We start from the raw sequence: 26,003 nt of genomic DNA on the forward strand, positions 1-26,003 counted from the left end.
CATGACCTGAGCTGAAGTCAGATGCTTAACCAGCTGAGCCACCCAGGCTCCCCCACACATATGTTTTTTAAAGCCATTTCATTTGTCAAATTCTGTGTTAGAGTTATGCCCATATGTTAAAATGTCTTTGTGATGTCACCAATATCACCATTTGTACTATTCACGCTTACCTCTGTGATTGAAATCTGCTTGATAAATTAATGATGTTTAAAAGATGAGCAATTTCATTTTCTAGTGCCAGAAGGGATCTTCAGGAAATCTGAGAGTTGGGAGAAAGGTAGGAAGGGCACCACGGACCTCCTTCCATTCAGGAAAGGCATATCCTTAAAGTCTCAGACCAGGACTGATCAGCTGATTTCTTCAGACTGAAAGCTCTGTCTTTGATGAGCTAAAGCTCCCTTGTGCACCCTAACAATTCAGTTATTTTAAGTAGGCATGGATTCATCTGACTGATGTTTTCTGCTGTTGGAGAAAACTTTTTTTTTTATTAAGAAGCATTTTCCCACAAGCAAGTTGATGTCAAGTAGGCTCGGATATATTTGGAATCCTCGAGTGTGAAAAGCAGGACAAACCACCTGCTTGTTTTGATGCGAAGATGAACTCTAGTTTTCTTCCAGCCGGGCCTGCACTGGCCTTTGATACAAGACTACCTGCCTTTGCCCGCAGACTCAGCCTTTTAGGGGTTCAGGAAAGTGAGTATCTCATTGAGACTTTGAGAGACGTTATTTTTCCAGATCTGTGATGCATTCAAGGCAGCCAGGCTTTTAGGAAGGACTCCTTTTGGTCCTCCCAGCACTTCGTCCCCCACCCCCCGCCCCCACCTCACCCTGGCCCCAACTCTTTTTGTGGAAAGGCAGAATTAAAACTTTGCTAGAGAAGAAAGCGATCTAATATGTGCTAAAGAGTATTTATGACCTCCAGTACACTCTATCTTTCAGAACAACAATAAAAGCATAGGAAGACCCAAATCCTGCCAGGGTTTTAAAAATTACATTTCATTCATACCCAGGTATAACCTCCCATCATAAATCCTGAAAAATGTGGAGGAAGACACTGACAGGCCATTCTAGTGCATAATGAGGGATGCAGATTTCAATGCCCGGGACTGATGTTTATGTATGTGATTACTTGGAAGAGGTTTTATTTAATGCACCAGGTCTTTAAATTGGCTCTGTTTTAAATATAATCGTAGGAGCTACATTTTATTGTATGCATGCCAGGCAGTTTATAAAGGGTAATTCTAATCCCCCCAATTCTATAAGGTAAGTTTTATTCTTCCTGCTTTACCTGTGGGGAGACGAACGCTTAGACACTTTAAGACCTCGCTCAAGGTCATAGCCAGTAAGTAGCTTGCCACCTTGGACCGTTCAGCTGCAGAGCCCATATTCTTTCTTCTACGTGTTTTTTCCTTATACCTTCGGCTCATCTTTGGCGAGGATTTTCTGATTTTTCAAGCACCTGTTTGTTTTGCCTTTTTGTATTTGCGGGTGTTTGTGTTTATCCGGGCCTGTGGGGTAACATATGGAGCTAAAAGAATCTTCTCCCATCTTCCAAAATTATAGTTCTATGAACCACAGAACCTCACCGAAATCCTATTGAATCTGATTCAAAATGGAACTAGAGAAATGATAGAAAGAGTAGAGCTGATAAATTTATTGAAACTCACTCTTTTTTAAATAAACACTGCCGGGCTCGTATGCTAGATTGGTGGTTAATTTTGTGCCGATTACTATTCTGAATGACTTCAATGATTGCTGCTGCTCTATTAAAAATCCCCCTTTACAGTCGAAGACCTAATAAAGAAGAAACCGTGATCTCTTTGTTGTGTTCCTGGGAAGTGTACATGAAGGCATAATCCCAGATGGGATAGTTCTTTGTACACACGACCACTATGTGAGACCAACTTTGCCATCAGACCCATTTCGTCCACATGCTTTCTAAACCAACATCAGCATTTATGAGCAGCTCTTCAAATCTCTTTTTCACGTGCATAGCATTTCAGTGCAGTTTGGCTGAAACACTGCGTGGAATGTTCCTTCATACTCATTTCCCTAAAGCAGGAAGGCAATTGGCAAGTGACAAGTCATTTTTCTGTCAAACATACGACTGTTCCAGTTACAGTGTAGAAGACACAGATGGCTTGTTTACCAGTGGCCTTGGGCCATGGCCCAGGCACCCATCAAGCAGGAGACAGAGCTAGAAACATAAAATCTTTTATACCCCTGTAAAAAATCTGTATGCTTTGACACCAACCTTCAAGCAAGTGGTGATCCATAACCCAGCAAGAGGTTATGGCACCACCAGCCTCTGGCGACTTGCCCACGGTGTTTCCCTCTTCTGTCCTCACAGACTTCTTCATCCGGATTCTGGCCTCAGGCTCACATGTTGTGCCTGCGGAAAACCCTCTGGTCTGCCCATGCTGCACTGAGCCCTGAGCCAGTGCGGACTGGGGTTCCCACAAGCTTGAGCCCAACCCAAGTCCTAGGCCAGCTCTGACACCTCCTAGCCGTGTGACCTTGGGCTCAGCTTCCTTCCTGGTAAAGGAGGATCCTCGCTCTGCGTGCCGATCTCCCGTGGTTGATGGGGTCAGAGGTGGGGGAGCATTAGAGCTTCGCACCCACATGAGCTCACTTCAGAGGTGCCCCAAAGCCCTTGGCCTCTTTGCACAAACTTCCCTTTGCCTCTTAAATGAGACTTCGTCCTCTGATCTTGACCTCAAGGTGACAAGGGCATCTTTAACTTGGACTCGCCATCCTGCAGGGATGTGCTGGTATGACACGCCCACCTCTGAGTGCCACAGCCCCAGGACAAGCACCGGTACCCTGTCCGGGGGCACCTGCTCCTCTCTTTTTTTGAGACGTAGCTGGAAACCCCCCTCCACGGAGCCGTGCCTGACTTCATTGCAAACGTGTGCCTGGCACAGTCCCCTCTGGGCTCCTCGCCGACCTGGGCACCGACACAGGCTGCCCTCACCTGCCTGGATCACTCGTTGTCCTCACGGCTTCTCAGTCCTGAATTTAGGGGCTTCTGTTCCTTTTCAGGCCCCCCGGTACTTTATTCCTTATAAGACTATCTCAGTGCAGACTAAATACTTACTTTGTAATCATAGTTTAATGTCTGTCATCTCTTTTTACTGCCAGTGCCACGGACTGTGTGTTTGTGTCCCCCTAAAATCCATGTGCCAAAGCCCTGACTCCTAATGTGACGGTGGAGGTGGAGCCTTTGGGAAGTGATGGGTTTAGATGAGGCCATGAGGGTAGGGTCCCCCACCCCCATGGGATTAATGTCTTTATGGAGAAGAGGAAGAGACCAGAGCTCTCTTTCCACCACGTAAGGCTTAGCAAGACCACATCTGTGAGTCCGGAGGAAGGCTGTCGCCAGAACCTGACCTTGCTGGCACCCTCATCTCAGACTTCCAGCCCCCTTCCCCCCTCCAGAACTGGGAGAAATAAATATGCGTTGTTGAAGTCACCCAGTCTACGGTGATTTGTTATAAGCAGCCCACACTGCCAAAGTCTGACAGGGATCCTGCCTTTTTCCTCATGTCTGTGTCCCCAGGACCCAGCACAGTGCCCAGTGCAGGGTAGACGCTCCATAAATAGCTGACACGTGAACTTGGAAGTGTCCTGCCTCTCATCCGTCCCTGTCACGCTCGCCTTCCGCTGTCCCTTATCCCTTGCACTTCCTCAGGTATTTAGTATTTTCACTTACATTTCTGCACAAGGCACAGTCTCCTACGTGTTTGGTTCATTCACAGAAGTCGATGCACAGGTACTCTCTTCCATCAAACCTGCCGAAACTTGAACATCTAAATGAGCGTATCAGCCTTGAGAGGCTGTGAACTCCCCGCAGCCGTGCACAGGGCGTGTAAAATATTCTCTTTGGGAGTTATCTTCAGTGTTCGAGGCATACGTTTTTGTTAACTCTCTCAATCGCGAGACATCTTTACCCATAGAGAGGTAATTTTGAGGGTGTCAGAAAAGCACAAACTCATTCCAGCTTAAGCTCGGAGAGTAAGCCAGGGGCTCAAGCTTGAAAATACCATTTAGGGTCGGGGTGCCTGGGTGGCGCAGTCGGTTAAGCGTCCGACTTCAGCTCAGGTCACGATCTCGCGGTCCGTGAGTTCGAGCCCCGCGTCGGGCTCTGGGCTGATGGCTCGGAGCCTGGAGCCTGTTTCCGATTCTGTGTCTCCCTCTCTCTCTGCCCCTCCCCCGTTCATGCTCTGTCTCTCTCTGTCCCAAAAATAAATAAACGTTGAAAAAAAAATTTAAAAAAAAAATACCATTTAGGGTAAAAACGTGGCATGAGGTTAGACTGTTATGTTGTGGAATGACCACCAGTGACTTAGGTCTATTCTTAACCCTTCCTTGCTAATCAGCCTTCTGTCTTGGCCTCATTACTCGACCTCTTTTGAATTCAGTTGTGTCCTCTGTAGATTGAGGGGTGGGACTGTATATCTGTGGTGATTTTCCTGTTCTGAAATGGTATGATGTGTGTGTGTGTGTGTGTGTGTGTGTGTGTGTGTAACGGGGTGTGACCCATACCGTTGGCCCTGATAACAAAGCCAAAGAGAAATTCCAGACTTAGAGCAATGGCAGTTTGGTCGGGCTGAAGCCCTTTGTCAAAGGCAGCACTCTATTTGATTGATGTTCTGTGTGTTTGTTAAGTGAAACAGTGCGTCAAAACTTTTCCAGTCCAGAAATACTTTGAAAATGCTGAGGTTTTTATGGCACACTGGTAAACTGGTGAGGATGGGGGGAGGGGGGTATCTATATGAGGTATGATGAAAACACTTGTTATGTTTTCTTTTTAATTGTATAATTGTTAGAAAAACAAGATACAAAATATTAGGGAAGATCTTACATTTGGAAGTCATGGGAAACTTACAAGAGAAACATTTCTAAGTTATCCCTGAGAGTGACGAGCCTTTTACAAGACTTCATCCAATTCCCCGTTATAGGCTTTTTGATGAAAATTTCTTCAACTCCTTGAGAATTACCACTGACAAGAAACTTTATTTACATAAAGAGGTGGTTTTTATTTTTTAAAAAAAATTTTTAATGTTTATTTATTTTTGAGAGAGAGAGAGAGCGAGCGAGTTGGGGAGGGGCAGAGAGAGAGGGAGACACAGAATCCGAAACAGGCTCCAGGCTCTGACTGTCAGCACCAGAGCCTGATGCGGGGATCGAACCCAGGAACCACGAGATCATGACCGGAACTGAAGTCAGATGCCTGAACGACTGAGCCACCCAGGTGTCCTAAGAGGTGATTTTTAAAACGTAAAACCATTTTAAGAGCTGTGCTAATCCCCTATTGCTGCCGTGATCATTTGCCACAAATTTAGTAGCTTAACACAACACAAATTCATGATCTTACAGTTCATCTGGAATGGGTTCTAATGGGCTCCAATCAAGGTGTTGGCAGGGTGGCATTCCTTCTGAAGATGCTGGGGAAGGTCTATTCCCTGCCTTTTCCAGCTTCTAGAGGCCGCCTACATTCCTTGACTCGTGGCCTCTCCACCTGTCTTCAAAGCACATTCCACCAACCTCTAATCATCATGCCTGCTTCGACTCTGGCCCTCCTGACTCTTATGATTATATTGGGCCCACCCAGATCATCAGGGATAAGCTTCTCACCTCAGGATCCCTAACTTGATCACATCTGCAAAGTCCCTTTTGCCGTGTAAAGTCACATATCCACACATTCCAGGGACTAGGATGTGGATAACCTTGTGGTGGGGGCGGGGGAAGGCCTTATTCAGCCTACCACACTACCCTTCACAAAATTTGCATCAATTGACGTTTTATCTAAGGAATCAAGCAGAGCTTCCTTTTCGATAGTTGACAAATACAACGTTGACATTTTTTGCAATAATGAGAATGGATTTCTAACCCAAGCTAACTCTTTGTATCAAGTATTTCAAAACAGTGATGACTGCAGAAGGCTTATGCCCTCACAGCGTACCGTTCTGTGGCTAATCAGGACCCATTAAAATAGAACATCAGCTAGAAACGGACCCGAGGCAGCCAGAGGTTCTGAGTTGCCCCTGGAATCTGGGCCCCACCTAACTTGCCCCCTCCCCCCTCTCCTACCCATTGCAGTGCTGGTTCCTTGGACTCCCAGGATATTAAGTTCTTCCACAGTCTGCAGACCCCTTGCCCTTGGGTGAGGTGGGGGGAGTGATGTTCAGTCAGAGGTCCTGTCTAGCTGGTGAGTGCCAGATGTCATTAGAGAGCTCAGACCCTCCTCTGCCTCGGCCATCCCTGGGTGGCCTCAGACTGCCCAGCCTGAGCTGCCCTTGGAGCCAGAAGGCTCAATACCTCAAAGCACGCTGTGGTCTCCAGCCTGGAGTCTCTGAGCAAGGCAGGGAGGCAGGCAGCTGTGGTCAAGTCCAGGATCCCATGCTGATTAGCCGTGCAGCATCGTGCACGGTCACCTTCACCTTCCTGAGCCTCGGCTTCCTTTGCTGTAAAGTGGAGGTAACGGGATGGTTGTCACAGGAACTCAACAGGGTGAGGTCTGGAGGATACCTAGCACGGTGCTAACCATCGGTGACGATAATGCACATGCTGATTGATTCAGCCTCGTTTTGTTTCTCTCTTAAGTTGGCTACATCCTGCTTGTCTTCCACCATAGTTATCAAGAGTGCTTTGTGCAGTAAGCATGTAATGGGAAGTGTCCGTTCTCATGGTGGCTACGTCTTACAGAAGAAAACTTAACCTGGCAGCTCGTTCGAGCCTTGCCCTGTGCAGGGCTTGGGGCTGCTGTGTTAATGGGGGTGTTAGAGTTACACAGGTAGGATCAGTTGACTATAGTAATTACTTTGGGCAGAAAATCTAATGGGACGAAACAGAAACCTAGGTGATTCTGTCTCTCTTTGACACGCCATGCCTACCTGGATGAGGTCATATATGATTATGATGAATCCCTGAGCTAATTTGGCAATAAATTCGTATTTATATTTAGGTTGTTATTTTAGCAGTAGTGTACTGATCATTTGATCCCGAAGGTAATTTCCTTCTACAGGTGTGCCCTTGACATCCTAAAATGTATATTCAGATTTAATGAAGAAAAAAAAAAGAGAGAGAGAGATGTACTATAAATCAAAACAGTGCTTTTGAGCCCGAAATACAAAGAGGGGAGCGTTAATTTTCTTTTAAAATTCATTAGAAATGGAAACCACTTTCTAAATTGTACTTGATGGCCGTTTCATTTGAATATGTTTTTCAGTGTCTGGAATGCTCATTTTTATCACTCAGCATCAAGAACGTATTTTCAGGATGTTTCTGCTTTTGTTAACTGGTTGGATAAACACTTAAGATTTTTTTCTGAGAGGCATTTTTATCGATGTATTCCAGTATTGATAGTTAATAAAGCCATTTGTTTTAATTCAGTGGAAAATAATTCCATTAAAGCTTAAATAAAGCTGTGCAAGCAATTTTCCTCCATTACAGTGTCTTTGGGGCCGCGTTAATTATAATAAATGGAGCTATTGGAGACGTTTACTCAGCACACAAACTCCTCATTGTTAACCACGGCTGGTGTGTGCTAACAGCTGCCTCTTAGAGAAACGTAACCCATTAGTTAATGGTGGAAAGTGTGGCATTAACATAATTTTTTGGCAAGGACAAAGCTAAGTTGCAGTGTTGCCTTTAACAGTGACTCCTTCATTAACAGTGTCTTATCAGAGGCCCAGACTCCGGGGGGGGGGGGGGGGGGAGATGATTGTGTTGTAGGTAACCAGAACCCCGTGTGAAATGGCTGTTTCTAAATAAAACAGGAAAGGATTTCAGTTGCTTATGAGTGTGATTTTTTAAAGGGGGCTGAAGAAAGACTCTGAAAAGCATTGCTGGTGTTTGATCAAAATTGACGGAGTGTACAGGCGGCTCTTTTGACATTGACACTGATGCATATTATGGTTTCCATAAGAGGGATTAGAATTAAAGCGTTTTTATTCTTCAGGGACCCATTCAGACAAAAATAGATTTGCTAATGCGAGACTTAGGAGTCCAGAATAACTTCTGTGCCGGGAAGGTTCTGTAAATGCATTTGCACATCGCTAAAGGTGTTTTTGTCAAGCTATTGGGGAGAATTTTTTGTATCTGTTTGAAGACCGATCAAAGATAGAATCAGAAAGTAATAGAAACTGTCAAATAATGATCTCATATTAATATTCATCCTTAAACCTGACCCCTGACCTCAGGATTCTCTTGGATTTCCTCAATAATAAATACAATTATCAAATTGATTATAGATGATAAAATCAGATAATATAAGCTGAGGAAGCTACCATTCGTTAAGCACTTACTATCTATATGCCAGGCAGGCAGTGTGCTCAATGCTTTATATATGTCTTGTTCCTTCTCATAAGAATCCTGTCGCTGCTACTGTGAATATCCTCATCTTGCAAATGAGGCCATTAAGCCTCATGGAAATTAAGTGCTGATTCCAAGGCCATTCAATGAGTATAAGATAGGACTGAGATTTGAACCCAGGTCTTTTGTTCTGCCACCTGTCGTATTCCCTCTATCACCCCCGGGCTACCCTTGTCACCAGTGACAGTCAGTGCTATAAGGCGTATCTCCCCGAATCCATTCAGTGATGACCCTGGGGCTCCTTTCCACTCTCTCTCTCTCTCACACACATAAGAGTGACTGTTGCTATTTATAATACGTGGCTCATTCTGTTCAATAGTTCTTCACATCAGTGCTTCTAGCAGTTTCTCCTCTATCAGCTGTGTTCACAGTCTCTGTTGGATTCACTTGGGTGCCGCATCGAGCCTCTCTGCTGGCCAGGTTCGCTCACCTCCTCTCCACTCCGGGCCCACAGCCTGCCAAGACAGGCACCTCACTGGGCTGGGACCAGGCTGTGCGTCTGCTACAGATTTTCTGGAAGCTTCCTCCTTTCAGATCCTTGTGGTCCCTTAAAGCGTTTGTAGGGATCGCCTATGAGTGTCTCCAGGACTGATAGAATACCCTCTGGTTGTTTAAGTCGAGTAGGATCTGGAGAAACCCTGGGGATGGAGGTTTATGCTTTTACTTTCCCTTTTACCTTGAAACAGGAGTTTCACCGGGACAACATGTGTTAAGCATTGCTTGCAGGAACAACATGTCAAACTATAAGCTCTGAAAATTATTTTTGGAAAGACTTGTGAAGACCCACAAAATTGGGCAACCCATGTGGCTTAGGGGGTCAGCTCTCCCCCTGCCCAGTGGTGCCTATGCCAGTCCTCGGGCAGCCTGTGAGCTGGCCCTCTTCAGGTTTGTTATGTACCCCAAGGGGGAGCTGCCTGGTGGTCTTCTGGAGTCTGGGAGTCCTTCTGTGACCATCAGCTCTCTACCAACATTCCCCTTTGACGTGATACCCATGTTGCACGGTCTCTCACCAGAGATGATGGGAGTGCCCCATGATTCACATCAGCCTGGATTTGGTCTGTTATTTTGTTTATTTCTGGAAAATGCGATTCAGCCTGAATTCTGCAGTCCATTAATTGTTTTTTGTAACTCAGTGATTCTCAACCCTGGCGAAGCATTAGGATGCCCCGAAGAACTTTAGAAGATACTAAATGCTAAATGACTTGTCCCCAAATTAAATTGGATGAGCTAGGGTTGGGGCTTGGCATCCACATTCTCAAAAAGCATCGCAGGCAAGTGGACTGTGCAGTGAGGGGTCGAAAACTAGTGAGACAGAGGATGGAGAGACGTTGGAGGAGGGATTTTCGCTACTACGAGGACCCCTGGTCATACAATTAGTATTGTTACTAGTATTAGTGCAACGAATATTGCCAACAAACATACTAGGCGCTTACTGTGTGCAGGGAGTGTGCTAGGCATTTTTTTATAGAATGAAATTACCTTTGCATACTCCTTATAATAACTTAGGAGCTTGTTTCACTTTTACAGATGTGTATATGGAAGACTTTGAGGAGACAAAGCAATTTATTCAGAGCTGAATGATGCTTCTTGGGGATATTCTTTATTAAAAAGTGAGACGAAACCTTTTTGCGTAGGTATACGTTGTATCTGGTTGTTCACGTCATTTCCCTTATCATGGGAGACTTGGATGGCTCTTGTATGGTCAACGTGCCTTGGCTCTGCCACCGGAGACTGGCTATGAGATAGTAATCGGTTGAGAACCTTCGGATTCCAGGTCACATCTCCTGGCCTCCTGATTTTTCATACTAGACGTCACACAAGTGTCCTGAAATGCATCTTTGCTGCATATAGCTTGTATGATAGCAGAGATAGGTAGACTTTACTAGCATACTGCCCTGCAAAGACCCCAGTCATACACATACTCTGTAGTAAGTATGCAGACTGTAACTCCCATGTACTTGGATTTAACACCTCTGCACCTTTGCACACGATCTCTCATGTTATGTTTGCCACCTCCTGGGGAGGTGTCCAATATGAAGGGCTAGATGGCTAGGGTGAGATTGAGGACATGGTATAATTTCACTGGTTGCAAAGTGTGAGATCACTTGCTTTCTAGTCAGGGCATTTAAAAAACCATTAAACCATGCGTGTTTTGTTGGTGTTGGTTTTGATGTATAGTTCTCTAGGTTTTAATCCGTGTACAGAGCTACGTAAGCATGACCTCCATCGGGCTATAGACCAGCCACATGGAGTTAGAAGGCCTGGAGTGTTGCTGCAAATAGTCCCCACCGTGTCCTCTCCGTACCTCAGCAGCCTGGACAAGCTTGACTTTCTGTAAGAGTTTTAGCTCGAAGCCAGCCTGAGCTAGCAATTTCTTGGCAGTTTGGAGACAGGCCTTTCTGAAAAATTTGACCAGTGATAGGAGTGGAAACATGTGGGGGTGTGCCTTTCCTTTTTTTCTACATTGACTGAGTATCGTAACCCTCGATCCTCAAAGAAAAGACTTAAGACAGGAGGCTGGAGTCCAAGCTCTAAAGACGTGAGTTGCTTTCTGGAAAGAAATGAGATGATATGCCCTTATAGGCCTCCATAAATAAGAGATACTGCCTCATAGGGTGCTGCAGCCTGGGATCAGAAACTGGGGGTTCCCAGGGCAGGTGGAAGTGGGTGGCAAGGGAGCCCGTGTCCTCTCTCCTGGCTCTAGATCATTCATCAGCCCTCCTCTGCCTTTTCCTTCTGAATTTGCAGCTTGAGCTCCAAGCCCAAAGGCCTGGAGGGCTGTAGTCTGATTTCCTTCCCCACCTGGCACCCTGTACTGAGTCCCCCACGAGGCAGAGTGACCAGAAGTTCCTCTGGTGCCCGGGAGCCCATTCAGAGAGGCTTACTTTGATAACAGGGCTCCTCTGATCTCCACAGCCAATAAGTTACCAACATCAGGTTTGAAGATTCTGACAGTTTTGTTTACTTTGTGCTATGAAAGCATAAGGTCATAGGATGGAAAGTTCTACCTATATATCTGATAAAAATATGGTTATGCCCTAGGAGAATAAAAACTTGCTGTCTCCAAGTAAGGAAATGTGTGTAGCTTTTCTTTGCCCTTTCTGTACCTCTGCTACAAGCCCAAACATTTACAGCCTCTGTGTTCTAATAAACCTACCAACAATGGGCACTCAGGGATCTGCTGATGGAGAGAACAACAGGGTCCGGGGCACGCGTGTCAACACTGGTCAGCCCTGTTCCTTCCTCTGTGCAGAAGGAAAGAAGTAAAGTCTTCTATAAGGGAGCCAGAGAGAAGGGGAGACAGGAAGGAAGAATGGGAGAAGGAAGAAAGGAAGGATATTTGAGCTAAGTCTCAATGATGGTGGTGGGGAAGAGTTTTTCTGGCAGAGGAAAGAACTGGCTGTAAAGGTCCCTAGCTGCCGACAGGTTGGTATGTTTTGGGGCAGAGAGAAGGCTGTTGTGGCTGGCGATGGGTGTGGTTGGAGGGCAGGGCCTGGCTCCTGTTGAAGTATAGAGCATGGTAAAGAGTGGATTATTTCATTCTTAGAGAAAATAGGTTTTAAGCAGAGGGCTAATATGGCCTGATTGATAAGGTTAGAAGAGCCCTCTGGTTGCCATCTGGGTAGAGGAGAAAATTTGTAAGCAGTGAAAAGATGTAAGAGTTCTCCCAAATGGCCCAGAGGGGCCAGTGGGAAGTGATCAAAACATTACACTGAGTCATGCTTCGAAGGCTGAGCCAATGGGACTGGTGAGTGGGTTGGTACAGATTGGGTAAGGGGTAGAGATGGATCAAGGATGACTCTTGGGCTTTGGAGCCCATAGGGGAAGGATGTGTTGTATAACCAGATACAGAAGATAGGGAGGCAGCAACTTGGGGGGGGGGGAGGTGAAATTGCAGCAAATAAAAGAGTTCTGTTTGGACTCAAAGTGTGAGGTGCCTACAGATGTCTAAGCCCGGGTGCTAAGGAGTGCGTCAGTGGGTAGCCGAGTCCGGGGTTTGAGGGAACAGTCGGCATTCAAGTCATCCATTTGTAGGAACTTTGTTTCTTTTGGAAACTTCTCCTGTTTCAAAACCATTGGTTGGTTGAGCTATCTTTGAACCCTGAGATTGGTACCTGGACGACATGCAGACGTTTGTTGGGATTTCTCACATCCATCCTGGGAAGACACATTCACATGAGGAGGTGACGAGAAGCTTCTGCAGCTATACCGACTGCATTATGTTGGAATAGCTCTGAATATTTCTCTAGAGTTAGGCAGTCATTTTTCTGAATTCTTTCAAGCAGATCCTCTTTATTAAGTCAGATAGAGATCTCACTTCCTAGTTCTGTGTGTTCCCCGTGGAATGCAGCACAATAATTAAGATCAAACAAATCATTAATCATATTCACATTTCAAAGATTCCTGAAAATAACCCAACATGAACACGCCAGGTGTTTGTGCTTGCACGTCTTGTACATGAAAATCGGGCCCCGTTGTCCTTTTAGTATGTACAACTAGCCAGTTAGAGTACAGTCACTGTGGACATCAAGTGGGTGACAGATCAAAAGACTACAGAGCAAAAGGGATGGCTGATACCCCAGTATGGAAGAAGGAAAAAAACCCTATAGGCCTAAACCCACTTATTTGCTATTTTTGGATGTTTTTCCATTTGAACTGTCTCTGTCTTAAGTTCTACTTCTCCTTTTTTTTAAAAGTGTATTCATTCATTCATTCATTCATTCATTCTCTACACCCAATGTGGGGCTCGATCTCTTGACCCCGAGATCAAGAGTCACATGCCCTTCTGACTGAGCCGGCCAGGCACCCCTTACTTCTCCTTTTTATTCCAATTTCCTAAGTCACTTTTGCATTCTTCTAAAAAAAAATCAGCTTTCATCTACTCCAACTGGGACACTTACTTTTTCCTTAAGCTACTGTTCTCTCTAGATATCCTTGTGTTTCCAATATTTTTTTTAAATTTTGTTGTGTTGGAAAGGCTGACTGTCTTCCCTTTTTGTGAAGGTGATTTCCCTTGACTGACAAGCATTATCTCCTTGGAGGGGAGCCTTTGAATACACCGAGCACATCATAGGCTACCCCACGGGCTCAGATGTGTTGCTGGGTTGGTGTCTGGGGTACACAGTCAGTGCCCAGAGTATGTTGCTGGTGCTTGGGCTCTGCAAAAGCTGGTAGGTAGGTTTTTCAGACAGATGAGCAACAGATCCCCAAGCATCCTCTGGAAGAAACGGTCTTCTGTCTTTCCTGCAGTGTCACAGCGTGTGACCCTGAGCAAATCTCTGGATTTCTCTGGGCTTCTGTTCCCTCCTCTGTAAGTGGGAATCAGTATAACCCACCTCCGAAATTTGAATTAAGTGAATAGGTGGGAAGCACTTAGCAGGTACCTGCTGCATAAAGGGAACTCTGGGACCTTTAGTTCCCACCCTAACCAGTCTGAATCTGTATTCATCAGGAAACGATAATCATGTACTCTGAAAAGTGGCTGTTCGTCAAGAGAGATCAAGCTTCTGAAGCAAGCTAGACTGAAAAGATGAAGGGAAATTGACCATCAAGACGAAGCAGAGAAACAGTGCAGTGGTTCTCAAAGTATGGTTCCAGGCCCTGCAGTGTCAGCATCACTTGGGAGCTTGTGCAATGCAGATTCTCAGAGTCATTGAATCAGAACCTCTGGGAGGGGACACAGGCAATCTGTGTTTTAATAAGCTCTACAGGCAATTCTGATGCACACTGAGGTTTGAGAACCACTGGTCTAAAGCAAACTCAACAGATACGGGGTGAGGAATTGTGGTGTGTGTTTCTGTGTGTGTGTGTGTGTGTGTGTGTGTGTGTGTGTGTGTGTCCACACACACCAACGTATGTACAATGTTTGTAACTGCTGAAAGTGTAATTGAGCATGGTAATGTCAACAAAATCCCACCAAACGGGCAACTAATGACCTATTTTTCTTTGGTAGAGTTGTCTAAATAGACATATATCTGGAATGTTTGTTTTCAATGACTGTGCACTAAATTCGCTTTGGTTTTAAAACTACTGATTCATCAACTTTTTTCTTTTCTTTTTTTTTTCCCCCTAGGAAATTCCACTTACTTGGATGATCATGGGCCACCTCCTAGTAAGGTAAGGTCTTTGCTTATGGTTATATATCCCATTTCTCTTTTCTCAGTTCCTACAGCCTCCAACAACCCTAACCAGAGCCCTGCTGGCCATGAATTGTTTGCAAGAAAATAGTAGATGACAGATGTGAAGTTAATCTTTGATTTACAGTGAGGACAAAAAGGAAGCATATGAAGAGAGCCAAAATGGTGAGGGAGGAAGGGCCATTATTTTATCAACACCTGTAACTGTGCCGGGCGCTAGAGCCTTAGACTGACTTCAGATCTTTGGCGGCTTCTCCTGTTTGCTGCTCTGTTTGCCTCTGCATCCGTACTGGCCCGTGATCTGATGCCCACAGCCTGGCCTCCCCCTGCCTTTGGGCCTAGGGCCTACATTCATTTCTGCCCCTTTTCTCCCTGGGCTGCCTTAGTTGGGCTGCTCCATCAAAGGCTCAACCCCTTAGAACTGGCCTTCTCTTTCAGTGCCCTCTCAAGGCTGCCCTGGCCTGACCTGCGTGCCCACTTTTGTTTTCCTATATTAAGGGTCAGAATAGTCTGGTGACATGTTAGTGTAGTTCCCCGCCACTATTTACTTTCTTGTACTCAATGAACACTGAATGTCAAGATACCAGAAAATGGGAAAAATAAAGATAGTCTTTGACCACTTAAGATGATAACCTGCAAAGCACAGTTTCAAGTACGTAGTAAGAGGATAATCATCCCCTAACCTTTGAGGCTGGAAATTTAGCCCAAGGTCAGCTTTTGAGCTTGTGGGATTTGAAAAAGAACCCTATTATTTTTAAGACCACGGGTTTTGGAACAGGGATCGCTGGATTCATCGCTGGCTTTGCCACTTTCAGTGTGCGACATTGGACAAATTACTTGGAGCCTCGGTTTTTTGATGTGCAAAGTGGGATTAACAATACTACCCACGGTAGAGGACATCTAAAAGGATCAAATGAGCTGATATAGGACATTCAGCACCTGGCCTGCGCTAAGCATTAAAATAAAGAGTGGCTGTTGTTAACTAGACTGGAGCCACATTAAGGTTATGGATGAATGGTACAGTAGTATTTATCACAGTTGTGACTGGCTCTACCACTTGGTCCCCTGCATATATATTGAGTGTCTGTGACACTGCACCATTGGGAATACAAATATGAAACAAGACAAGAGCAGCAGAACACAATAGCCCAAGCCCTAGAGGAGCAAAAGGATATAGAAGTGAGACACCCTCTGAGGGTAAAAACCAGGATAGCTCATCTCAGTACCCTCACATCACTGCAGTAGCACATTGTGACTGTTCATCAAATTTCACTGAATTGGACCAGGGAATCCAGAGTTGGAATCTGAATTAGGTCCTGGATCCCAGCCCAGGTTCCTTCCACTAGGCCAGTGTTCCCAAACTTTAGCTTGGATCAGGGTTTCCTGGAGGCTTATTGAAACACAACTGCTGGACCCAGACCCCTGAGTGTCTGATTCTGTAGGTCGGGGGTAGGACCTGAGAACTTGCGTTTCGAACAAGCTCCTGGGTGATGCTGATGCTGCCGTTCTTGGGACCGTGTTTGAGAACCACTGCTTTAAAGGCCACGAATATGAAGAAAACAATTTGCCTGGACATTTTCTATGTTGTTTTCACTGCTGATAGCCTAGAAAGAGTAGTATGGCTTATTAATATAAAGGCTATTTCTTAATATAATGGTGACTCACTATTATAACTCTACTTATAGTGAAAACAAATTTTCTTTGGTCAGTAACCTGCCTGGGAGGGCAAATAAGTGGAGGTGGGGGAGAAGAATTGTATGGATGGTCTGCTAGGTTCCTGCACCACTAACTACTTCTGTCCCAAGTGGGGCCAGTTGAATTCTCCCTACCTTCTCTGCTCTGCAGGAAAAGGGGTTTGGGGCAGGGCGGGGCGGGGCGGGGTGGGGGGCTCTGTGGGATCCATCAGCTGTTTCTCTCAATGCCATGTTGGGACATTATTTTGGGTTTCAGGATTGATAAATGGGGCTTTACCTAATCAGGAGACCCAGGCCCGCTTTATATAAACTTGCCTTCTTGAACTCAATCCTTGGTGACCACCTCATTAGTCTGCTTTGGGGCCTCACTCTTGCTAGGTTGGCCATCCTGCCTGCGTCTTCCCTACTATCCTTGATGCCTGGATTCTGCGTCTGCTGGACCCTCTCCCCTTGCCCCTGTGGAGCTTTCCCTGGCTCTGCAGTCTCCCACCCCTGCCTTCTGGTCTTCACCCCTCTCCCCACCCCCAGCCCAAGCTCCCTGTGACACCCAGAAACCATCAGGTCATATCAGATCATTTGAGACCACTTTCAGAGTAAATCTGGTTTTATAAACTCTATTCCAAGTTTGAAATTGTGACTATAATCTCCCTCAACCAGCAGAAGTTTGTATGAGGCCGATTCTCTTACTAGAAATGTATTTTCATTATCCAGGAGTGGAGTGGCAAAAACGCTCTTGACTTTCGAAGCAGTAGCCGAAATAAGGAGAAGAATATAAAAATGAATAAAAATAATGTTGGTATGTTAACATCTTTTCATCCACACTCATTGCCGCTACCAGTGTGGAAATGAATCCCAGGAGTGAGGAGGTCAGACTTCCAGATAAAGGTCCTTCGAGTGTCCCCTGAGGTGGGGCCTTGGTTAGTAAGGGCTTGCAGACCAGGGGTACGGGGACGTGGTGGCATCCAGGTGAGAAGGACTCACACGTGCGTGGCCTCTAGAATGCACCCCCAGCCTGGCAGGGGAGAGCAAAACTGACTGCAGACCCACCATTTTCATATTTGTTTAGCATCCAGAAATAACTTTTTGATGCCAAGATGGAAAGAGCTGTGATCTAGATAAAGTAAGATTTTTAAGTCCTGAAAATGTCCTGAGGTTTACGGGCGAGTTCTCGTTTGATGAAAAGTTCATTCCCCAAGTTTCACATTCCACAAGTAATAGCCATTTAGGGAATGGGGTGTATACCACACAGCACATGCAGGGCACGGGTCTCCCTTCTCTCCAGCGTATTCGTAAAAAAGAACCAAATGCCTCCGATTTTGTTGTTGTTGTTGTTGTTACTTGTTTTTAAAATCCACTTGAATCTCACAGCTCACCTCAGATTTTAATCTAAGTCATTATTTAAGGCAGATGTTAATCTTTTCTTTTGTTAACCACTTATGACCACCAAGCAGAACACGTGGCTTCAGGTTAGAGCCCAGCAAAGAACGAGCACGTAGATCTCTAATGAGTGAATTGGAAAGATGTTCTCTTTTTTTTTTAATTTTTAAAAATTTATTTATTTAAATTCAAGTTAGTTAACGTACAGTGTAGTATTGGTTTCAGGAGTAGAGCCCAGGGATTCATCAGTTCCGTAGAACACTCAGTGCTCAGCCCAACAAGTGCCCCCCTTAATGCCCATCATCCATTTAGCCCTCCCTCCCCCCACCTCCCCTCAGCAACCCTCAGAAGGATATTCTTGAGAACAAAACAGGCATGTGACAGCCAGGGTAGTGTGATGTCACTTCTTTTAAAATTATATGTCTATGGGGGCACCTGGGTGGCTCTGTGATTTAAGTGCCTGGCTGTTGGTTTCAGCTCAGGTCATGATCTCATGGTTTGTGAGATTGAGCCCCACGTCAGGCCTTGCGTTGGCAGTGAGGAGCCTGCTTGGGATCCTCTCTCTCTCTCTCTCTCTCTCTCTCTCTCTCTGCCCCTCCCCTGCTCGTGCATGCGAACTCTCTCTCTTAAATAAACATTTAAAAAGTTAAAAAAATAATAAACCTGTGTGTATATGACTGTGTGTATGGAGAAAAGTCTGGAAGGGGTAATAGTGTTTTCTCTGGATGGTAAGATTTGAAAAGCATTTTACTCTTTTCTTTATACTTTTCTGTATACTTTTGCATTCATTAAAGTAATGCCTGTTCAATCTAAACATCAGGGGAGAAAGTCCTTATGTGAGATAAGATTAGGTAGGGTTGGGCTGAAAAGCCTTTGGTGCTCCGGCCTCTGCTGCAGGGTCGTCTGCAGTTTCATTGACGCCTCAGAGCAGCCTGATCTCTGAAGGTTGACGTCTTCTCCTCCTGTTCCACGCCCTGGACCGTGGGCCCCTGACGCGCAGCGGGCGACAGCAGCAGGAATTCTGATGGTAGCAAATGGGATGCAGTAATTTCACATATGTTGGGATCTCAAATCTGATAGATAGAAGAGCTGTCCTAAGCGACCCAAGGAAAATAAAACCACTATCCATAGCTGATGTCTGTCATTTCCTATGTGGCAAGCAGTCTGCTAAGCGCTCTGCAAAGTGCAAGTTCAGTCTCCGTAAAACCCTATAAAAGAGGAAGTCATTTTCTTTAAATTGAAGTATAGTTGACATGCAATATTGTATTAGTTTCAGGGGCACAACCTGGTGATTTGAACTTGTATACATTATGCGGTACTCACCATGGTAAATGGAGTTATCGTCTGGCACTTATATTCCCTATGCCGAACTTTATATACCTGTGACTTATTTATTCTATAGTTGGAAGTTTGAACCTCTTAATCCCCTTCACAGATTTCATCCCTGCCCCCACCCCTTCCCTCTGGCAACCACTGGTTTGTTCCCTTTGTTTGGAGTCTATTTTTGTTTTGTTTGTTCACTTGTTTTGTTTTTAGATTATATATATAAGCGTAATTATACAATATCTGTCTTTCCTGCTTGACTTACTTCACTTTGAGTTAGCATAATGTCCAATGGCCTCTCTGTCCATCCATATTGTCGCAAAGGGCAAGATGTCATTCTTTTTTATGGCTGAGTAATATTCCAGCGTGTGTGTGTGTGTGTGTGTGTGTGTGTGTGTGTGTGTACCCACATATATATTATGTTTACCCATTTATCTATATATGGACACAGGTTGCTTCCATATCCCGGCTATTATAAATAATGCTGCAATAAACATAGGGGTACATATATCCCTTTGAATTAATGCTTTTGTTTTCTTTGGATAAATACCCAGAACTGGAATTGATGGATCATATGATATTTCTGTTTTTAATTTTTTGAGCAACCTCCATACTCTTTTCCACAGCAGCTGCACCAATTTCCATTCCCACCAACAGTGCACAAGGATTCCCTGGTCTTCACATTCTCACCAACACTTGTTATTTCTTGTCTTTATGGTCATTCACACATGAATGGTGTCAGGTGTTACTGTTTTGATTTGCATTTCCCTGACGATTAGTAATACTGAGCATTTTTTTCATGTGTCTGTTGGCCATCTATATGTTTTCCTTGGAAAAAATGTCTATGCAGGTCCTCTGCCCATTTTTAAATTGGTTGCTGTTTTTGTTTTTGGTTTTGGTTTTTTTTTTGGTGTTGAGTTGTATGCATTCTTTATATGTTTGGGATATTAAGCCCTTATTAGATATATCATTTGTAAATATCTTCCCCCATTCACTAGGTTGTCTTTTCATTTTGTTGATGATTTCCTTGCAAAAGGTCTTTAGTTTGATGTCCCAATTACTTTTTGATTTTGTTGCCCTTGCCTGAGGAGACAGACCCAAAAAACTATGGCTAATCCTGATGCCCAAGAGTCTATTCCTTATGCTTATTTGGAGAGACTTGTGGTTTCAGGCCTTACATTTAGGTCTTTAATCCATTTTGAGTTTATTTTTGTGTATGGTGTAAGAAAATGGTCTAGTTTCATTCTTTTGCATGTAGCTATCCACTTTTTCCAACACCATTTATTGAAGAGATATCTTTTCCCCAATGTATATTCTTGCCTCCTATGTTGTAGATGTATTGACCATACAAGGGTGGGTTTATTTCTGAGCTATCTTTTCTGTTCTGTTAATCTATGTATCTATTTTTGTGCCAGTACCATACTGTTTTTATTACTATAGTTTTATAAGATAGTTTGATATCGAGGAGTGTGATGTCTTCACTTTGTTCTTCTGATCAAGGTTGCTTTGGCTGTTCAGGGTCTTTTGTGGTTCTATACAGATTGTAGGACTATTTGTTCTAGTTCTGTGAACAGTGCTGTTGGTATCTTGGTACGGATTGCATCAACTCTGTAGTTTGCTTTGGGTCGTGTGGACACTTTAGCAGTATTAATTCTCCCAATCCATGAGCATGGTATATTTTCCCTTAAGTTTCATCTTCAGTTTCTTTTATCAGGTGTCTTAGATTTTTCAGAGTACAGGTCATTCACCTCCTTGATTAAACTTATATATTGTACTCTTTTGATGTAATTGTAAATGGGATTGTTTCCTTAATTTCTCTTTCTGCTAGTATGTTTTTAGTGTATAGAAACACAACAGCGCTCTGTGTAGTAATTTTGAATCCTGCAACTTTAATGAATTCATTCATTCATTCTAATAGTGTTTTGGTGGAGTCTTCAGAGTTTTCTGTGTATTATTACCATGTCCTCTGCAATTAGTGACAGTTTTACTTCTTCCTTGCCAATGTGGATGCCTTTTATTCCTTTTTCTTTGTCTGATTGCTGTGGCTAGGACTTCCAATACTATGTTGAATAAAATTGGTGCTAGTAGGCACCCTTGTCTTGTTCCTGATCTTAGAGGAAAAGCATATAGCTTTTCACTGTTGAATATGGTGTTAGCTATGGATTTGTCATACATGGCATTTATTATGTTGAGGTATGTTCCCTCTTTACCTACTTGGTTGAAAGTTTTTATGATCATATGATTTTTATCCTTCATTTTGTTAATGTGGTATATCACTTTGATTGAGTTGCAGATATTGAACCATATTGGCATGCTTGCAGTAAATCCCACTTTATCATGGTGATCACTTGATCCTTTTAATATATTGTTGAATTCAGGTTGCTAATATTTTGTTGAGGAATTTTGCATCTGTGTTCATCAGGGATATTGGCTTGTAATGCTTTTCTTTTTTCTTTTCTTTCATTTTTTTCTTTTCAGTGTCTTTATCTGGCTTTGGTATCAGGGTAATGCTGCTCTATAGAATAAATTTGGAAGCATTCTTTCTTTCTGAATTTTTTTTGAGATAGTTTGAGAAGGATAGGTATCAACTCCTCTTTAAATGTTTGATAGAATTTTCCTGTGAAGCATCTGGTCCTGGACTTTTGTTTTTTGGAAGTTTTTTTTTATTTCTGGCTCAATTTCATTACTAGTAACTGGTCCATTCAGATGCTCTATTTCTTCCTGATTCAGTCTTGGAAGATTGTATGTTTGAAGAATTTATCTCTTCTTTGAGGTTGTCTAATTTGTTGGCATATAATTTTTTATAATAGTCTCTTATAATCCTTTGTATTTCTATGATGTTGGTTGTTACTTCTCTTTTTTTTCTGACTTTATTTATTTGAGTTCTCTCTTTTTTCTTCTTGGGTCTGACTAAAGGTTTATCACTTGTGTTTATCTTTTCAAAGAACCAGCTCTTTTGTTTCAGTGATCTTTTGTATTTTTTTTTTAATTTTTTTTTTCAACGTTTATTTATTTTTGCGACAGAGAGAGACAGAGCATGAACGGGGGAGGGGCAGAGAGAGAGGGAGACACAGAATCGGAAACAGGCTCCAGGCTCTGAGCCATCAGCCCAGAGCCTGACGCGGGGCTCGAACTCTCGGACCGCAAGATCGTGACCTGGCTGAAGTCGGACGCTTAACCGACTGCGCCACCCAGGCGCCCCTGTATTTTTTTTTTTTTAGGCTCTGTTTCACTTATTTCATTCTGATCATTATTATTTTCTTCCTTCTGCTAACTTTGGGCTCTGTTTGTTCTTCCTTTTCTTATTCCTTTAAGGGTAAGTTTTGATTGTTTATTTGAAATTTTTCTTGTTTCTTGAGTTAGGCCTGTATTGCTATAAACTTCCCTCTTAGAACTGTTTTTGCTATGTCCCAAAGATTTTGCAGTGTTTCCATTTTCATTTGTCTCAGGGTATTTTTTGATTTCCAAAAAAGGAAGTAATCTTGTAATCCTTATTTTATAGATAAGGAAAACTAGATCATAGAGAGAGAGGCTGAATAACTTGCCAAAGGTCATGTAGTAAATATTAGAGTTGGGATTCCAGCCCAAGGCTGTAGTTTTTTCCAGGATTTATTTTAACCATTTCAAGATTACTTATTTAAGTGGAAATGCAATAATTTTTTTTACCTTATTTCTGGAATTTTACTCTTTCATATAAGGTATCTTGTACCTTAACTAGTACAATAAACAAGTTTTAACTCAGTATACCAGAAGAAAAATAGTCATCACTACCATTTGAGTTCTCAGTCCAGTACATTATCAGTTATTAGTCCAGTAAGTTTTTAAATTTCTATCTCATCTTTTTCCTTCCACTTTTGTATGCATATATACCTTCAGAATTCGTCCATTTACAAACTGCATATAGAGTAAATTTTGGTGTACAAACATCATAAAAGGTGAAAGAACTCTGTTTTGCATTCATGTAGCAAAATGAGATGGTCTAGGTTCTTGTTGCAAAATATTGTCTGACAAAATCCTTCCTCTTGATGACCTATGGCATGAAAATACTGTATATATAACTATATAAAATTAATTAATTAATTAAAGTAAATACATATACATTTTGTCCTTAGAAATATATCGATTCCTTGGGAACTATTGAATCTTAGAGAATTAATCCAGGATGTTATCATCTGAAGACTTGGAGTTTGTGGTTTCCCCTTCATAATTAATTTCATCGTCATCATTAGTCTTGAGTGCTGCTCTCTAACTCTTAGAGTTCATCCGTGGTTCCTCCAATCTTGTGGAACCTCTCCCTCTGTCAGTCTTCTTCTTTTTGTCATTGTAGACAGGAATAAAACTTCTGAACCCCCCATTCTAATGGAAGTTAAAAGCCAACAACAAAGTGTCTCCAGTCTTCTATCTTTTGGAAAGATGATACAATCCTTGGGGCAGCACAATAAAATATAAAGAGCAATGCAAGAGTGACGATGTATTTCTCTAATGGATTACTCCTCTTGGCCTACCCTGTTCAGGAAAATAGCCATTAGGCTCGTGTAGCTATTTAAAAAAAAATCAACTAAAATTTTTTTTAAAACTTCAGTTTCTCACTTCTACTAACTACATGTCAAATTCTTTAGAGCTACATGTAGCTAGTGACTACTGTATTGGACAGCACAGAATAGAACATTCCAGTAATCCACTAAGCAGCAGTGTAGTTAGAGCCATTCTATCATTATTCCGTTTTTCTACTACTTTAGTCTTTTTAAAGCATATTTGGGAATAATTGATGCATAATTGGTAGGTAATTATTCTAGGATGATGAAATAACAGTGTCTCAAGATAGAGAAAAAAATAATAGCATTCAGCTCCCATAATGGTTCTTAAATTTTTTTAGAGGTTGGTAGACCCTATTATATGGTAATTATATTATATCTATTATTATAATTATGATTATATAATTGTAATAATATGGACCTATTGACAGTAATTGCAGGGTAGAATGAGTTTTATTCTCTTTATTGAAAAATAAGGTATGTTGTCCTTGGAACATTCTAAGAGAGAATAAATTCAAGAAATATCAATACATACAAATAGAACTACTCAAAAAAAGCTGCAAGCCGAAAAAACTAAAATTGGGTGCAGTGAACCTTGATGGGGCATACAGGGTTAAGATATATTACCGATGCCTGCGTATGTATGTAAAAGTGTTTTGATATACAAGATAATATTTATATATTATTTTGATATAATCATGTGCTAGCTAGTGTTAGTATTCAAAATTCTATTTTAAAATGGGTTCATTAAAAGGGTTTTATAATTTATTATGCTGAGCAAACATCTTCAAATGAAAGAGAAATAGTGATCTTAATTGACATGACATTTGTATAATACGTGTGTCCAGCAGTGAACTATTGCTCAATAAAGGTTAGTCCTTGTTACCTCCCAGCCTAGCCCAGAAGCTAATTTTCCCTTAGTATCAATTAATTATTGAGTGCCTTCTTTAAGCGAAGGATCAGGAAGACACAAAAAATTGTTGAAGATAATCTCTGCCATCTAGTACTTTACAATCTAGTTGCATCTCAAGGCTTCCAAGGATCAGAAACTATGGAAGCACACAGCTGATATAACCTTCAGTCTAAATGACCCTATGCAGACAACCATTCATTCATCCAAGCATTATTTTTTTTAATTTTTTTTTTAATATTTATTTATTTTTGAGACAGAGAGAGACAGAGCATGAATGGGGGAGGGTCAGGGAGAGAGGGAGACACAGAATCCGAAACAGGCTCCAGGCTCTGAGCGGTCAGCACAGAGCCCGACGCGGGGCTCGAACTCACGGACCGCGAGATCGTGACCTGAGCCGAAGTCGGATGCTTAACCGACTGAGCCACCCAGGCGCCCCCATCCAAGCATTATTTATGCACTAAATTTGTGTTGGGCTCTGTGCTGGGGCTGTAAGACTGTAGGAGGTACAATCCTCGCCCTCCAGGAGCTTAGAGTCTAGTTGCAAGGACAGGCTAGCATCTCATACAAGCCCGATCAGATACATTACATAGGTTGCTGGGTGCTGTGATAGAATGAACACTGGAGACTCCACTTGACCTCTGCAGGTGGGAGTCCTGAAGGTTGCGTAGGACAACCCAATCAGATCAAAGAATCTGGGATGGACGGGGTGAGGAGGCGTAGGTAGGCCTCACTTCTGAGGTTTGAGGAGTGGTGGGTAGAAAATGAAGATATGAAATGCTTTGAGAAACGTGGCTTTGACAAGAAAGGGAAAAAAATTGATAGCCTAGAAGACGTTGACCGTGGCGGCATAAATTGTGTAGTAGAGAAATTGGTAAGTAGGAAAGGAGTGACAAGTGACAGATTCAGTTCTGCGTGGGGTTATGGATGGAATGGTGTTGCGCTGCGTTGAAGTCCTAGCCATCAGAATCTGTGAGTGCAGCCCTATTTGGGAACCGGCTCTTTGCAGATGTCGTAGTTAAGATGAGGCCATGCAGGATAAGGATGGGCCTTAAATCCTGTATGATGGATGTTCCTACAAGAAGAAGGAAGTTTGGGCACAGACACAGAGACATACAGGGAGAATGCAGAGGTTGGAGGCATGGAGGCAGAGGTTGGCGTTATACTGTCATAAGCCAAGGACCATCAAGGATTGCTGGCGACTGCCAGACTCTAGGAGAGAAGCGTGGAGCAGATTGTCCCTCTGAGCCCCCCAAGAAGGAATTAGCCCAACTGACATCTTGATTTCAGACTTCTGGCCTCCTGAACTGTGAGAGAATAATTATTGTTTTGTTGTTTTAAGCCACTCAGTTTGTGATACTTTGTTAATGGCAGCCCTAGAAAGTAATTCAAATGGGTGAGTTTAACATTTTCAATAACACGGATAGCTTTCAGTGGTTTGCCCTGTTATGCATGATTTGGTTTGATTTAATTAACATCAAAACCACCCTTCGAAGTCTATCACTAGGATAATTTAAGTGCATGTTCATAGTTTTTTCAACATTGAATACCAAAGTTATCCCCCAAAATTCCTTCCTCAATTTTCGTAGTTCTCTTTTTCCCTCTTCATCAATCTGATGATGTCTGCACTTTCTTCTGTTGGAAATTCATTT

General features: G+C 43.0%; 1 protein-coding gene across 1 annotated transcript in view; it reads left to right on the forward strand.

The window, feature by feature from the left end:
• Positions 1-26,003, forward strand: part of UST (uronyl 2-sulfotransferase) — a 306,460-nt gene that overhangs the window by 105,799 nt on the left and 174,658 nt on the right. Inside the window, exon 2 of the mRNA XM_047860296.1 lies at positions 14,449-14,492. Within this exon, the coding sequence (XP_047716252.1) occupies positions 14,449-14,492 (44 nt within the window). The remainder of the gene's footprint in view (positions 1-14,448; positions 14,493-26,003) is intronic.

This window comes from Prionailurus viverrinus, chromosome B2 (genome assembly GCF_022837055.1).
Source record: "Prionailurus viverrinus isolate Anna chromosome B2, UM_Priviv_1.0, whole genome shotgun sequence".
Classification (NCBI taxonomy): Eukaryota; Metazoa; Chordata; class Mammalia; order Carnivora; family Felidae; genus Prionailurus; species Prionailurus viverrinus.